This window comes from Carassius auratus, chromosome 50 (assembly GCF_003368295.1).
Source record: "Carassius auratus strain Wakin chromosome 50, ASM336829v1, whole genome shotgun sequence".
Lineage (NCBI taxonomy): Eukaryota > Metazoa > Chordata > Actinopteri > Cypriniformes > Cyprinidae > Carassius > Carassius auratus.
Window position 1 is genome coordinate 14,517,326 of NC_039292.1, and position 17,747 is coordinate 14,535,072.

At 39.0% G+C, this 17,747-nt stretch overlaps 1 protein-coding gene across 1 annotated transcript in view; it reads left to right on the forward strand.

Annotated features, from left to right (window-relative positions):
- LOC113067113 (ankyrin repeat and BTB/POZ domain-containing protein 2-like) overlaps nucleotides 1–17,747 on the forward strand; it is a 50,167-nt gene that overhangs the window by 15,665 nt on the left and 16,755 nt on the right. Inside the window, exons 3-4 of the mRNA XM_026239384.1 lie at nucleotides 9,360–9,509; nucleotides 13,855–14,062. Coding sequence (XP_026095169.1) covers nucleotides 9,360–9,509; nucleotides 13,855–14,062 — 358 coding nt within the window. The remainder of the gene's footprint in view (nucleotides 1–9,359; nucleotides 9,510–13,854; nucleotides 14,063–17,747) is intronic.

Below are 17,747 nucleotides of genomic sequence, written 5' to 3' on the forward strand. Positions count from 1 at the left end.
GCAATCCAAGTTAGGCAATAGCAGCATGCTCTCCTCAAACCAGGCATGAACAGTGTAACACCTGAACAATGTTTATAATGGAAGACAAAAGGCCCACCTATGAGGATAGAAGTAATGGTGTTTAATGTAGCATGTCAAACCAAAATTAGCATTATAAAACCAACAACAATCAGAATTTCTTGAAGTATGTCAGGATAGGTGCCAGGCAAATATTGTGCCAGGTGGCTTATGGGAAATACTGGATTCAGTGCTCACGGGGAAGTCTTGAAATAGTTGCTGAAGATAGTAGAGACTTTCTTCTTGTTAAGGATTGTTTCGATTAATGTGTATACTGTAGATGTTTCCGGAGATTGTGTTGGCATCCACTTGAATTACCCTGAGCTTACTTCCAAGTTGGAGATGTGGATTAGGGTGGGTGGGAGTTTGGCCGATGGAGACTCACAGGGAAATCAGGAATTAGTGGAGGGAGGGGGATGGTAGAGGAGGGAGCAGAAACCCCCTAGGAAGAGAGATGGGGGTAGGGTTGAACCAGTGATTAAGAGACCGATCTTTTGAATAACAGATTGATCTGGTTAGCTCTGCCTAGGTTATTCTGTGCCAGGTTAGCAGTCAGTTTGTGACCTGTCATCTTTTCACTTGATTCATATTGTTCTTTTAATATTGCTTTCCATGTTTATTAGTTGTTCTTCCTTTTCATCTCCATTTGGACTTGCTTTGGTTGCTTCCTATCTGAAGATTTCTTCCTGTTTAGCAGGTCCTTCTGGTTCTTTGTGATCTATGGGTTGTTCCTGGGAAAACATAGCCTTGCAAAATAGTTGAGTCCCTCAAACTCCTCGCCACATGACTCAACATGCACCAATTTGTCTCCTTCAAGGCAACCCAAGAATCCACCCCATTGTCCTGTTTCTCACAGTTCACATGGTTGCAGGCAGGGACTGGACGAATGGTTTGTATGTTTGGATAACCAGCCAAGTTGTGGTTCAGTCTGTCCACAGATGACAAAAAGTTTTATGCCTTTTGACATTGGTATACAATAGGTCTGAGTCTTGTTTTCTCTGGTTGTGCAAGCTGAAAACTAAAATAAAGTTGTGAGGGTGGGGAAGGGTGAAAGTTTAAAACCCTAGAAATGGCAATGAGTGTGTGAGTTTGCATGCAAACCACACCATTGCCTCTGTAACCGTTCCGATCCCTATTTTTCATCATTCTCTCTGAAGTTTCTGTCTGCTCAAACAAATTGACGTCCATTCAGTACAACTGCAAAGTTGGGAGTCTCAGCTCTCAGCCAGGTTTCTGTTAAGCTGATGGAACTACATTTTAATTCTCAATAGTTTCAAGTCAGCAGTGAGGACTTTATATTGATAATGATATTGATAATTATCAAGTATGGTCTGTATTTTGTCTGGGTCCAGAAACAAACTACCTTACATTGGAGTGAGCATGTCAGCTGTAGCTTCAACGTGGGTATGTGTATAAACATAGAACGCAGGTTAAGTGTCCCATTTTATTATTAATTAATGTTTTCATGACATTGCAGTACATAAAATATTGTATAGCCTAAATAAAAGTGCTACAGGCAAGAGTTGCAGTTCCTCAGAGCAATGACATAAGGTAACTGAAGACATATTAGGACTTAACTTACAGGTTGAAATAACAAACCTTCCGAAACAAAGATTCTGCTATGTGTGTTTTTGAATTGAAACAATTATATATGTATGAATGACATGTTTTGGTGGACTGCCACAAAGAATCTTTGTTTCCCTGCATGCAACGGGGGCTGCTTTTCGTGCTGATGGCTGCAGTGGAGTAAGACAGAATGTTTGACTCATTTAGGTGTGAAGGTCAAAGGTCAGAGGCTTTGGGTGTTGGGATGATTTTTCACATCTGTGAGTTTCTGTCCCCTCGGGCCTGTAGGTTGAAGATACACCCTCCTGTCATGGGTGTAAGGGATTCTGGGGGGTTTTGACTTTTTTATGGAAAAACCCTTTTTTACTTTTTACTTTTCTCTCGAAAGATCCAATTACTGATTAATAATTATAAAATAAAAGTTGTAATTACTTTTGCTGGAAGTTTAATAAAATAGATTTAAAGCGGAGCTCAAACTAGGGTAAGCTTCACTTTTTTTAATTACAGCCAGTATATTAAACACAGTGTAATTGGTATGAATTTCACTGACTTAGTGCCAGGAAAGTGAGGTTTGGGTCTTTTCCTGATATCTACCAGGTTTCCACCATAAAATGGTGGATGGCCATTATAAGATCTGCCTGTGTTGTTTAGACTAAGCACTACTAGTAATTTATATTGCAGTGTTTAAGATCTAAGGAATAGGTCTTTCATTATTAAAAGGGGATTTTGTCAGAACATATAAATCCTTGTCCAGTAATTCTTCTAACATATTTTTTTTTCATGTACAAATAACAGAATGATACTAGGGCTGGGCGATATATCTAATGAATATGATCATGCGCATCTAGTCAGTAAATATGGTTTCGTGATTACCACTAAATCGCCATCACCTGCTTTCAAATAGAGCAGCATTTAATAGAGAGAGCCGTAGATCTCTGACAAGCTACGCAATATCGCGTTCATTATCGCAGATGATCGCCTTCGATAATGAACGCGATATTGCGTAGCTTGTTAGTGATCTATGGCTCTGTCTATTAAATGCCGCTCCATTTAGCGGTAATCACGAAACCAGATTTACTGTTTAGATGTGCATGATTATATCGTTAGATATATCGCCCCACCCTAAATGATACCTAGATTTCTCCCATCGAATGCTTTTATATATAATGCCTGTTGACTCACCATAGTCAAAGCGTGACCTTTGAGTTCATCTGTCGCACTGAAGAAACAAAACAGACTCTTTCAATTACCTGTAGTTTAAACATTATGCAAACCCAAAATATACAGTATAAATGACACTAAAGGGCCCCAACAGTTCATATACTATAATAGTTGTTAAATTGACCAGCCTGTGTGCTATTCATAGATGAAGTGGTGTACACTTGTGGCATCTGAAGCTAGACGTATAGAGTGTGTATGCGTGAGAAATAGAGGGGAAAATAAATTCAACATTTAACACTGTGCTAGATTTCCATTCATCTTCACTGAAGTTCCAAGTCCATCAGTTTTGCCATTGCTCCATCGCTCAGAGGCTGATTGTACTGGGTCTTCTTTAATAGGGAAGTTGTTCCAGAGACGGCTACAGTAAGTGCTAGTTAACATCTGAGGTTCCCTCATTGAGCTGGTGCTCTTGCTACTTAGTGGTTTGAATGAACCATTGACCTTTAAAATTATACTTTGGATAATATTGAAGTTGAGACCAGAATATCGCAGAAACTTGAGGGCCTTAGCAGCCAAATAACAACACCCTGTTGCTGAATGTTTTTTCCCAAACAGAAAGAAAGAAAAAAAAATTATATATATATATATATATATATATATATATATATATATATATATATATATATATATATATATATATATATATATATATATAATATGTAGAATACAATCTATTACCTGTAACATGAGAACAATGAAGTAATTTGTGGTAATTCCTTGTAAACTTGAAAAGAAACCACTGGCTCCAGAGTTGGCTTGGCTTCATAAAGCAAGATCTACATGAAGAACGAAGGCATGTCATAATAAAGTTTAATATTTGTTCTGCTTATGATTCTTGATCCTTAAGTCAGAGGATCATGAACCGAGATTCGCTAATCTCAACAAAACCACAAAGCCTCCTGGGAACTACTTCATATTGTTTTGGATATCCTTATAGCATTTTTTCCCCTTAGGTTTTATTTTTATTATTATTTGTTTATTTTTAGAGAAACACATGTGGCTTGACTGAATGCATCAGTGGCAAAATGTGTCACACGGCTGCTGAAAAGATCCAAACGTGTCTAAAAGCTCTCCTGAGGTGTGCTAGGAGACTGTCAGTCTTCCTCAGCGTGATTAATTAGCCTGACAAGCATGTGTAACGTGATCAGTGCCTGCCGATCCGGTCTCTAATGATATAACCCAGAACGCTACAATGCAGATAAGACTCAACCCGACATGATAAATGCTCAGTTATTTTTGCACAGTCCCACAGCTGACCATCCTCAAAGCTCCCAGTGACTATAACTAGACTTTCATACAATTGTAAACCTTGCCAAACATCCATATTTGGCAACATGTTTACTTTTTTGTGTGAGTCAGATACCAACATTGCTGCAATATCTGTTATTTTTTACTTATATAACCATTTGCTGTATACACCAACTTAGTTTTTAGTCAAATTTTGTTCTGTTGTCTAGTTCTGTGCTTTTGTGTCTGTTAGCAAAATCAAAATTTTGAATTAGCGCCAACAAATCATCAAACGGAAAATTGCCTCCACATAAACCAATATTGTCATCTTTCATATAAATTATAAATCTTTTCAGAACGTGTTGGATGCGTTTGAAACATTTGTTTGTGGCCTTATATATATAAATATATATATATAGAGAGAGAGAGAGAGAGAGAGAGAGAGAGAGAGAGAGAGAGAGAGAGAGAGAGAGAGAGAGAACGAGAGAGTCAGCAGGAAATGACTAAAGTGCTGACCAAGAATGTTATGAATGAAGAGCTTGTTTTTGAAGCAGGTGGCCTCTGTTGAATGTGAAAGGCCACTTAGACATCAGAGAACGAGGCCTCTGGTCCCGTAAAGGAGAGAGACCTCTGCATTTAACACTCAGATCCAGGCACAGGAACAACTGACTCATGGTAGACCAAACACATCTTTATTTCCAAACTAATGGTCCATTAGGAATGCAGTATATACAGACACCGCTGCTATTACCGAGCGAGTGGAATGGGCTTCTTCAAGAAAAGACTTGAGCAAGAATTTCAGTATAAAAACACCCAAATAAAAACCTGTCTGTTGGTCTTTTATAGCCAGTTAGGTCTAGTTCCCAGTGTGAGGAAACTCTCTGAAATTGATTTTCACCTCAGTTCTACTGAAATCGCATCTCTTTTTCTTTCTTTATCTATCTGGTCACACTTTTCTCCCTGAATGATGATCCGAGGCGAACGAGAAGGGGACATTTTTTCTGTGTGAGTGTGTCGGGATGGGCTGTGGGAAAGGCCGGCGGTTGTGCAGACGGGGCGTGGACTCATGGGAGATTTCTGGCTTGTACTGCCAGTTCCTAAACTCACAGAAGCTCGACTAGCCGTGCTCTCATGGTGCAAGAGCGAAAATGATGTGTGAAGTCCTAAGAATACATGGAAACGGAGGAGACTGGATGCTTACCTAATGTCAGTCTTTCATAGCACAAAATACTGAATAAACATTAGAGTGACACCTGATCTGTATGGTGCAATTTGCTATTTTAAGCTACATTTGGAGAACTCTCACAGTCTCGCAGTTTGTTGGCAACAAAAAATTAATTTGTTATTGGTTATATGATTGTATTAACAGCAGTTGGATTCCTCTTCAAAATATTTCAGAATTAGTTATTCACTTTTCTAAAATGTAAGATACTACTACTTTAGAAACAGTATTCTGTTGTTCAAAATATTTACATTTATAATGTAATTATTGTTTATATATTATAGATAAATAAATTGTGCGCACGATTTACCAATTCGTTCCCTCAATGTACTAAAACGTGCACACGATTACTATTGGGTTCCCTCAATTTACTATTGCGTTGTGCACGAGGGAACAAATTAGTGAATTGTGCTCACAATTTATAAATCGTGCGCACGAAATAGTAAATTTAGGGAACGCATTAGTAATCGTGTGCACATTTTAGTACATTGAGGGAACAAATTAGTAAATCATGCACATGATTTAGCCTAATATTTTTTCCTGCATGCCATGTTTCGGGGCTCCGTGGACACCAGCACCTTCTGATGAAAACTATATGTGGAAATGCTTCACAGACTTGTCAAATAACACCATTTTTGACCCTTGGGAGTAAATGGTAACCAGACTGAAGTGCTGAGAGTGTGTTGAGTGCAGTTGCAGACATGTGTGCTCATTGTAAATTCGATTCCATTGTAACGGCCGGCATCAGCAAATACTCCAAGCTTTGTCCCGCTCTATACACAGAGAAGCAGACTCACACACAGATGCTTTTCCAACTGCATCTGGACAAATTTGTTGTGGGTTGGATTTTCATGGAGGGGTTTAGAATCCCATTTGATGGAGCCGAAAGCCTTTCATAAATGGTGGATTCTCATTCTGCATGCAGTCACATCCTAGGTTAGTGTGTATGTGTTTGTGGATAGATATGTACATGCATCTGCATTTTTTTTTTTTTTGCAACTCATCTGAATTAGCGAAGAATCATATTATATAGCCAATAACCACTCAAATTGTGTAGCTTGTTGACGAGAAGTGCATTAATACTTTTCTGAATGATTGGACGTGGAATATATAACCTGGAGCACAATAAAAGAGGTGAAATATGTTATACTTGCATTGATTTGAGGGATCAGAGACATATGTAGGGTTCAGAATATCTTACAACCACTTGGTTTACCAATAGCAATCACTCAGGACACCCTAGTGACATACTAATAACCCATTGATAATCACGTAAAACACTGTAGTAATCTCCCAGAATACACTAGCTACACGCTAGCAATCTCGATAAACACCCTAATGACCACACCGAACACTTTACTTTCACAAACACATCAGAATACACCCAAAAAGCCAAAGCAGCTGTGTCCAGTTCCAAAACCCAAGTAATCACCCACAACACCTTAAAAACAAAGGACTTGGTAATCACTCAGACACTCTTAAAACATGTAGCAATGTCATAGGAACACCTTTGCAACCACATACCATAGGAACCACTTAGTCACACACTGGAACCATAGAAGCCCCTAGTATTTAGAAGATGTGTCCGGAAAGGTCTTTAGGATAGGCTCTCATGCATGTAAAAAAAAAGGTGATTTTCTTCTATGTGTATCTGATGGTATGTCTCCATTAAGAGTGTAGTTAGTCAGCCACCCTGAAGTTGTAAATGTGCTGTAATAAACTTAAATCACAGACACCATTAAGAAGGTGTTTACTGTTAACAACGCTTAGCTTTTGTCTACTGGAATTTATGATGCCAGTGTTGGTGAGTGTCTGAGGAGTCATTCCCGAAGTGCTTTACTCTTACCACACTGTGGTATTATTAACAGAGTGTGTTCATGAAGGCTGGAGCCACCCTCATCTGTAAATGTCTCGAATCTACACCCTGTACATGACAGAAGCAGAAATCAAGGGCTTATCTACAAACTGGCCCTTTGGTCAGAAAAGCACTTCTAAATGTTCTGCATGGAGACTTTTAGTCGCTTAAAGCAATAGTCTGGGTTTAGTTCAAGTCAAACTCCATCGACTGCATTTGTGGTGTATTGATTACCACAGTAGACATAAATGGAGCCAATATTTGGAGGATGTAAACTGCAGCAATGTGAAGCTTATAATTTTATCAAAGCACTTAAGTTTTTGTTCAAACTTGTGTATTATTTAAACTCTATAGGGTTTTCAGCGTTATGTTGTAAAAGCGACAAAACTTTACAAATGGATAGAACTTTACTACTTAAGAAGCAACCCCATTCACTTCCATTGTAACAACCTCACTGTAACTAACTTTTGTGTGTGTGTGTGTGTGGCTACAGATCCTAACGATTGATCTACACTTGTACTAAACTCGGAATATCCCTTTAAAGTTCACAGATGGGATAGAGATCCGTCTTTCCTGTGAAGATCCTCCCATAAATGAGAAACAGGACTAACAATATTGCTTTGTTTTTGCTTCTCTGGTAGGGTTTCTTGCTTGTTTCCTTTTCCTTGGCAGGACTCTCACCCCTGAAGGCCAAAGCAAAGCTTTGTCCAGGACTACAAAGAACCAGTGAGAAACGTAACTGCACAAGTTTCCCCTTCTTTGATCACTCTGTTTTTCCTGATCCTTCCATATGGACAGGAAGTCACTACTGGAGACAGCTCAACTAAATCAACCAATGATGGCTCAGCAAAAAACGGATTTAGAGAAGAAAAGTGTAGCATAAAGTCATAACCATCACTTAAACAAAACTCATTATGACTCAACAACTCCAAAACATCTCAACAAGACAGGAAATATGACGATGCTTTCCTCTGAGATCTGGGAAAGGCTTATGAACTCATCAAAACTGAACCATCAGGTTGTTCTAGAAATCAGTATTGTGGATGTGAGAGGAGATGTTTACAGAGGAAGTGACTGTCCTAGCCTTGTGCAACCTCTGTTATCAAAGACCACACCTTGGAGGCAATACGAGACCGTTCTAGTCACCAGTGGATATTGTTCTCATGATTTCTGTTAAAGTGCAATTCAGTGGAATGTGACGTTTATTAGTAATACTATTTGAATGTAGTCATAGAGTGTTTCAGAATCGCAAAATTGAATCTATTGAGCTTGCAAATTCTCACATTTGTTTGTGTGCTACTCCCTGAAGAATGTAAACTTTACAGTTGGTTTGTTTGGAATTGCTTTCAATTTATGGTTGGGTTATGGATCATAATGGCGCCTTTGTTTTTCTGATCTCTTCAAGTGACTGGTTTTGAAAGTGGTAAATTTGTAAATGAACCGCTGTTTTTGTGTCGAACACGAAAAGTTATCGTATCTGAACTTGTCCCTCCATAGACAATGTCTTCTGGTTTCATTAAATGTCCACAGAAGACCAATTCTTGCACTGTCTGTAAAGGAGAGTGTAAGACTTGTTTTGGATTAAAGGTGCGGCCACATTAGCAAAATTTCACGAAAATTACCAAAAAGGTTGTATGAAGCACCGTTTAGACAAACCAAAGAGCAGGTTTTTTTCGCCAAGTTTTGTGCATTTCAGTGTACCGTATTTTCCGGACTATAAGTCACACTTTTTTTCATAGTTTGCTGGTCCTGCGACTTATAGTCAGGTGCGACTTATTTATCAAAATTAATTTGACATGAACCGAGATAAAAGAACCAAGAGAAATGAACCAAAAGAAAACATTACCGTCTACAGCCGCGAGAGGGCGCTGCTCAGTGCTCTCGCGGCTGTAGACGGTAATGTTTTCTCTATGGTTCTTGGTTTTAAATAAATTTGACTTATAGTCCAGTGCGACTCATATTTGTTTTTTTTCCTCATCATGAAGTATTTTTGGACTGATGCGACTTATGCTCAGGTGCGAAATACGGTAAATTTAAAAGTAATGTGATACTTTACTAGTTACTTGAAAAAAAGTAAACTGACTACATAACTTGTCACTTGTAATGCGTTACCCTAACACTGATGGAGTTTGTCCACAAAGTGTCGCCCAGCAATTGTTAATGTGACCACCATGGTAAAAGTGTCATTAACATTTTGTCATTGTATTTTAGGAGTTCTGTCACTTCCGGCTCATTTCAGTCCGTACACAGAGGGACGTCAGACGGGGTTGGAGAGCAGAGAGGATGCGTACGCTGAACTGGAGCTGCGGACACTTGAACAGGCATTACTGGCTACATGTGTGGGCAGCATCTCCGAACTTAGTAAGTGTCTGACTTCCTTCCTGTCTGTCTGTTATGTCTGATACTCTTGGTTTTATCTGTTTCTCTCTCTTTTGTCCATTATGTCCATTATGAAACTTACTGAATCATTTACAACTCAGAATGGTCACATTTAAGCTACAGCTTATGAGACAGTTGGACACGCTGGGATCTTATAGTTTGACACGTGTTATAAATGTCACATCCTGAATATCGATTGCAATTTTAAATTGCTTTTTATGTTTGTAACTTTGCTTTTTGTATTTTGTTTAAAACTTTATATTAAGTTTTGGATTCAGTGTTAATGGTGAAAATAATAGTGCATCAAATAATAGGACAAAATGAAAAACTCGAAACGCCAACACAATATGTATACCTTCATCAAATCAAGATCCTTTGATCTCATTCAATCAAAATGCATATTCAACATATATGTCCATTTAAGGTGTCTAACTATGTCCTCCAGATACGTTTCTAGCAAGCCAGGGTGTCTACAAAGCTAACACAACATTTTCCTATATCCTATCTTTATAATTTATAATAGATATATACAAAATTGTATGCGTATTCAAAATTATAAACTACACAATTTTACTATTTTAGGTGTGTCACAGCTTGTCACTTGCAGTGCATTCAAGATTGCTGGAAGTTTTATATAGAGATACAATGCTTTGTGTTATCCCTGTAAACATAACATGGAAAACTAGATAAAGCAGATGCTGTTTATCTTTCCAGTCTGATTAGCCTATTATTTTATGCTCTGAATAAACCACTATATCGTTCCCAAAGAGGAGGCATGTTTGCTTTGTAAATAGAATGATCTGTGACGGAAATATAAAAAAAAGGCACATAAAGAGTCTGAAAGTCTTCTAAAAGTCTTTTGGTGCCTTAAGTGCCGCGTGTCTGTTATTCTAGATAATTCCTGCAGGATGTTATGGTGTTATTACTCTCACATAGCCTGAAGGTCTGGAATTCATGCCAGCTTTCATTGGCCAAGGCCCGCCCATGAGACCATTTGAGCAACATGTCAAACAACCAATCACAGTTCGTTTCGTTCATCGCTACGTTTCCAGGCATGGAAATGTCGCCACAATAACAGACCGGTGTGTAAATTTTTTTTAAAGATTTTATGCCATTACCTTTAAATATTTCACATACTTTTGAGAATCCAGCGTTTAGTTGATCCTGATAAGCACTCGTCGTCACAGTTGTAAACTCGACGGCTTTCTTCTTTTGTTTCCAGGCGGAACATTAAAGAATGCGACACACACGTCTCGAAGAAATCCTGTAGAATTCAACCAATCCGATGACGACTTTTACACTCCTGAAGTGTTTCCACTTTTGTGTCTCATATGTATCAGACTTTAAGCCAATGGTCCATTGGCGTGACGTCTGAGGTTGAGACTATGGTGTTATTAGAAACACTTCAATATCAGAATTGAAGGAAGATGAACAGCGGTTCCAATGTCTCCTATGACTTCATGATGCCTGACTCATCTGCACTAAAAATTAAGCATGTCTGTCTCAATACAGTTCCTTTGATAAAAGCAACATCTGATCTGGGATTTATTGTCTGGACTGGATTTTATACAAGCTGAAAGCTGAACAAATGCAATTTAGCTGTACTTTAAAGTGTACATACAAAGATTACAGTGCCTTATTCAGCTAAAGTCTGACTGTTGGTTCATTGTACAGTGTTTTAGTTCCCTCCTCACACAAGTTTACATTTGAAAATGGGATATTTCCCATGCAGTGAAGGAGTTCCTCTGTTGGCATTGGTTTTACCTGTGTTTACCCACCATGCCACAGGCCCAGCGGTGGCTTGGTTGGTGGCTTACCGGTAGAAGGCTTCCTACTGCAAAAAATGAACACAGCACAAGGGCACGTTCATGCAGGCCAAACGTTCAGCAGGACATTAGCAATCACAAACAAACTCAGTCAATTAAGTGAGAGCTGTCTTTGTGCACCGCTTGTGATGTTGGCGCCTCCCCATGAGCTCTCATGTAAGTTTGATCCAGCTGCACCCAGGAGACTAGTGGAAAGTGGGGCATCTGTCCTCAGCTGCCCTGAAATGCTGGATGCAAATGGGGCATTGGTCCAACAAAACAAGTTTGCTGTTGTTGGTACCCCTTTCAGTCTGATTTTACAGGGATGTTTGAAGGGCAAGAGCCGTAAGGCCCATACATATTTCAGTCAAAATCAAAGAACGGATTGATGTGAAATATTTTCAAATAGAATCAGCCCAAAACAATGTTCATTTTGAATTCATTTCAGGAGTTCGAAAATTTTGCTCAAGCTGGTAAACACCTACAAACTACAACCAGCCTATAATTATTACTTAATAGGTCAGCAACATCAAAGTGTAATTAAAGATGAACTAATGTGATGTAATAAAAAAACAAAATCGGCCCAAAAAAGTTCCTTTTGGAAGTTCGAAACAACTAGCCAAAGTGAACTTTACACAATGCTTCTGTCCAGCTTGTAAACACCTTTGATCTACCAATGGTTTATGGTGATGGTAAGAAAAATAAAAGTGGAATTGAAGATGAACTGATATGACATAATTTCTAACTTTTCAATTTTCAATTTCAAGCCAAAATAAAGTTATTTTGAAATTTTATTACAGGAAATTTGAAACTGCTTACCCAAACAAACTTTCTGGAAAAGTTTGTTCCAGTTGGTAAACACCTTCATACTACCACTGGTTTGGGGCTCCACCTTCTTTGAGGTGGAAATGTTCTCTAATTAAATTCTTCTGTTCGGTCCATAGAGTAAAAACGTGAACACAGTGGAGAGCTGCTTTATAGTAGAAAATGAAATTAAGATTCTAACTTAAAGTGACTCTGACTTTTATATTTTTCATGTATAAAACTATAATGCTTGTTTTAAAGTTATCCGTTGTGCTACATATAATAAGTTGACTTAACTGGAGTCCGAATTGCAGAGCGGATGCAAAAATATCCACGTGGCTTTGATCAGATGCTTTCTTAACTGCTGCTTTCTCACCCGTTATTTTTGTTTTGAGAGGAGAGCACACCGAACATACTTACATATTCATCTAAATGCTGCTCCCAGTAGCATAGGGGTGTTCACTGACATTAAACTGTTGCTCAGGTATTTCAAACTTCTTTTTACTCCAAGTGAAAAACAAACAAAAAATAGGCTTCTAAATTGCAACAAGTAGGATGTTGTATTTAATATCCCTAGTCCAATCGTACTGATCTCAGCCTTCGGGGAAAGCATTAGTAGCAGAGCTCCGAACTTCCTGATTGCTTCATAAATTCTCTTAAGACCGTTTGTAGGGCCTGGCAGAACACAAAAGGATCCCTAATGCTGCAAGTTTGGCATCTTTCAGATAATAACCGAAGATTCTTCCTACTCGCAAACCAGTCTGTGGTTTAAAAATGAATCCAAGGGGTGATTACCACAAATGAAGTCTACATGTTCCCACAATTGGAGCGGCCAGTCCACAACCTTCTCAATTTAGGCTAGACTGAGACATACATTGACTCCTGATCAGTGTATCCATATGTAGTTTAGTTAGTACCTGGACTGTATCCTACCACGTGTTGTGAATCCAATTTTCATCGGATACCTTGTTGGTGCAATCATAATTGTAATGTTTATATGTTGTGGAACTGTGAGATCCATGAGGGAAAGACATCAGCAGGAGGGTGTTTTATCCCCAAAGCTGCTTAGAGGAGGCACGAGTACTGATTCTCTCACATTCACTTTCCACATTAGTTAAAGAAGGCCAATTTTCTGATTTGTGTCCAAGGTCTCGTAAGCTTCTGACTGAGCTCTGGTGATAATTTGATCTCTGGGTCAATGACAATTAAGAAAGAAAATAAAAAAAGGAAAATCAATTATAAAAATTGAGTGTACATTTTGTGTTCATGTTGGTTTTCCTTTTGTTATGTGTTTTTTAATTTTTTTTTACCTACATAAATTTATTCATAAATATTTTTTAATGAACCGTGCCATGTCATAAAAGGGTCAAATTCTAATTTTATTAAATTGAATAAATGAATGCATTTTTTATTTTTATTTTTATTGTATAATGATTTAACAGTTCCAAAAACGTAATTTATTTAATTATATTAATAAGACTCCATGATATCAGGACAGCTGGACCACCCTGACATTTCTGACCTTATGCCCACCAAAAAAAAAAGAAAGAAGTTTTAATAATAATAATAAAAAAACAGAATAATAATAATAATCATAGAAAATGTGTATTCAATATATTTTGTGTACAAAGTGGATTTTATTAAGTTGAAAAAATCTCTTATTAGACTGCTCTGAATCAAATATCTGCAGTTTTTGATTCATTGTTTCTCATCATCAGGTGACCTGGTGTCGCGGGCCATGCACCATATGCAGCGTCTCAGTTCTGTCCGTCACGGGCTCAGTCCTGCACGTCATGGCCGTCAGCAGCCCGTTTCCTGGTCTCCAGATGCCCTCCACACTCTCTACTACTTTCTGCGATGCCCTCAGATGGAGTCCATGGAGAACCCCAACCTGGATCCACCCAGGATGGCCCTGAGCAAAGAAAGGTGAGCCTCACTACTATTCCCCTCCCATTAATCCAGTCTCCAATTCACACAATGGGTGCGAAGCTAATTAACAGCCCAAACCCCTAATGGCCCATTGATATGCAAGTAAACTCTGAAAATCACACAGCCTGAAGGTACTTTGAAGCTGTTATATGATATAGTAGAAATGTGAGGAGCTCCTTAAACTATTTTCCAGCTGCTGTTTCCTGGAAGTTCATTATAACTTGCTCTTAAAGAGAGGTTGGTTTTTAGAGTGGGCCATTAGCTGTCCTGTCTTGCTTCAAGGATGTCCTCAGGGTATTCAGAATCAGAATCAGCTTTATTGCCAGGTATGTTTACACATACGAGGAATTTGTTTTCGTGACAGAAGCTCCGCAGTACAACAGAATGACAGCGACAGAACATAAAACACATAATAAAAGAATAAAAATACAAATATGTAGACAGTGAATGACAATATACAAATGACAATTGTAGGCAGGTATATTACAAAGTGAAGTTATGTATGTACATATATATTGTGTGCAAAATTAAGTGTATACTAAGTATGTGTGTTAGATAAATAAAGTGTTTGTGCATATAAATATAAAGTGTAGTGTGTTCGCCATTATTATCAGCTGTTCAGAAGATGGATTGCCTGAGGGAAGAAACTGGTCCTGTGTCTGGTCGTTCTAGTGCTCAGTGCTCTGTAGCGTCGACCAGATGGCAACAGTTCAAAGAGGGAGTGTGCTGGATGTGAGGGGTCCAGAGTGATTTTGACAGCCCTTTTTCTCACTCTGGATAAGTACAGTTCTTGAATAGAAGGGAGGGTTGAACCGATGATTCGCTCAGCAGTCCGGACTACTCTCTGTAGTCTTCTGAGGTCCGATTTAGAAGCTGAGCTGAACCAGACAGTTACTGAAGTGCAGAGGATGGATTCAATGATGGTGGAGTAGAACTGTTTCAGCAGCTCCTGTGGCAGGTTAAACTTCCTCAGCTGGCGGAGAAAGTACAACCTCTGCTGGGCCTTTTTCACAATGGAGTCAATGTGAATGTCCCACTTCAGGTCCTGAGAGATGGTGGTTCCCAGGAACCTGAATGACTCCACTGCAGTCACAGTGCTGTTCATGATGGTGAGTGGGGGGAGTGCAGGGGGGTTTCTCCTGAAGTCCACGATCATCTCCACTGTTTTGAGCGTGTTAAGCTCCAGGTTGTTGAGACTGCACCAGACAGCCAGCTCTTTTACCTCCTGTCTGTAAGCAGACTCGTCACCGTCCTGAATGAGGCCGATGAGTGTGGTGTCATCTGCAAACTTCAGGAGCTTGACAGAGGGGTCCTTAGATGTGCAATCATTAGTGTACAGGGAGAAGAGCAGTGGGGAGAGAACGCAGCCCTGGGGAGCTCCGGTGCTGATTGTACGGGTGCTGGATGTGTATTTTCCCAATCTCACTAGCTGCTGCCTGTCTGTCAGGAAGCTGTTGATCCACTGACAGATGGAGGTGGGCACGGAGAGCTGATTTAGTTTGGGCAGGAGGAGGTTTGGGATGATCGTGTTGAATGCCGAGCTGAAGTCCACAAACAGGATCCTCACATAAGTCCCCGGTCTGTCTAGGTGTTGCAGAACATAATGCAGAACATAATTACCTGCTTGCTAAAGATAATTACGAAGGTTTATGTTATGCAGGGTTCAGTTACAGGTGTACTGTAAATATTGGCTTTTGGTTTGTAGGATACATTAACTAGGTGTAACTTTGTTGAGGCAGTTACTTGGCAAGCTAGAAGCAACTTTAATTTGAGGCAATCACACAACAGTAAATTAGAATTTTTAAAAGCAGTCAGCTCTAACAAAACTACATTGAAGCCATTTTAATAGATGTAGCATTACTACTTTTAGTTGGCTTTTTAGCGAACATTCTTGTTTGTGAACTCTTTGAGATGCCTTATTTTGACATGTAAAATACAGTAGGGTAACCATATGCCCTCTTTTCCCAAGACATGTCCTCTTTTTGGACTTTTTGGCTGGGATTTCTTAATCATCATACTGTTCACTTTTGATTCCGCGATCACAAGCACTCTGTGTAAAGGGAGCACATCTTACAAAATCAGATATGTGTCAATTTGCTCAGGATCTGTTGAGCAGCAAATACTCCAGCATGGTCTTGTCAGTCATCTCTCCTTATTCTTGATCTGAGATCAGTCAAATCTGACTCCTTCAGCTCTTTTTGGATGCAGGGTTGCCAAGTCTGCATTTTGTCCACAGAATTGGGCTGCTTTTAAACCGTTGCCATGGGTTGATTTCTCCAAGTGGAATAAAGGTTTGAATTATTGCATAATATACATTTGACTGAATTGCCTGTATTGAAATATTTTGCATTCAACCTGTGATAAAACTTTCATGGACTTGTTCATTAACTGTTCCCTCCTGGTGGAATGACCTGCCCAACTCAATCCAAGCAGCTGAGTCCTTAATCATTTTCAAGAAACACATCTCTCTCGTCTTAACTTGACCCTCTAACTCTATTTATATTTTATCTACTTGTTTTATTTAAAAAGAAAATAGTCTTTAACACTAGCATTCTTTATATTCTTTCTCTATTCTTTTCTACTTATTTTCTTTTTATTTCTTATAAATAAGGACCTTCCAAAACAAGCATTATCTATTATTTTTCTGTTCTATTAACTTCTTTTAAAAAACCCTTACTAGGTATACCCGTCTGTCCCTGCCAACATTACAAACTCCACTGTCCTCTTCAGAAAACTAAAATATGGTCACCCTATGTAATAAATTTCACATTTAAATGTAATAAACTTTAGCTAAATCAGCCCCAAAACAACTACTTTAATGATAAATGACTCACAGAGGTACAACAATTTCTGGAAGCTCACACAAAGTCAATCCAGACCTTCATCTGTGGGCTCAGATGTTTGTTTCCTCCTTTGATCTTCAATTGTCCTCATGTTGTGATTTTGTGTGTATATTCAGGTTGTATGTTGAGTAAGTAAAGGGCAAATCTTGATATTTGGCTACAGCTGGTTTATTTGTGGAAGACCTTCAACTAACAAATTTAGGTGGAAAACAACGATGGAGCCTTACTGCCGACTCCAGGACTCCAATCATGAATCTTTCTTAACAATCGTGCCAGGAAACATTTCCAGCAATATTGCTGAGCACTTGTGTAATTGGTGGAGTAGCAGAATGGAATACAGGTGGTGCTTCAGTCCTGGCGGTAATTACAGTAAAGGCCTCGATCATTATTTTAGGTATCCTCAACACGCCTTCTATTCCAAAGTCTATAAAACCTTTGTTTGAAATGAGACCACAATGGAACACATGCGTACTGTGTGGTCCTAACGGAGGCCTGTAAATGGAAAGGGGGTGTTACAGATCCAGTGAAATTTGGATATGTGAGCTAGAGGTTGATTTATGATGGGTATGAGTGTCCTACTGAGTGGGTGGAGAGAGGGAGGGAGGAAAGGGTCAGAAAGGTGAATGGGAGTGCTGGGTGGTAAGTGGTCGCACATCAAGGAGGCAGTGTAAGATGAGAGGGGTGGAAGCTACGCTGACCCCAGATCAGGACAGAGAAGACTAGACACATCCTTACTATAGTTCAGAGTAGATATATATATTCCCCATTCAGACATGTCCTATTGAAATAAATGAGCCAGGCAAAAAAAAAAAAAAAAAAAAAATTCATGTTGGTTTTTG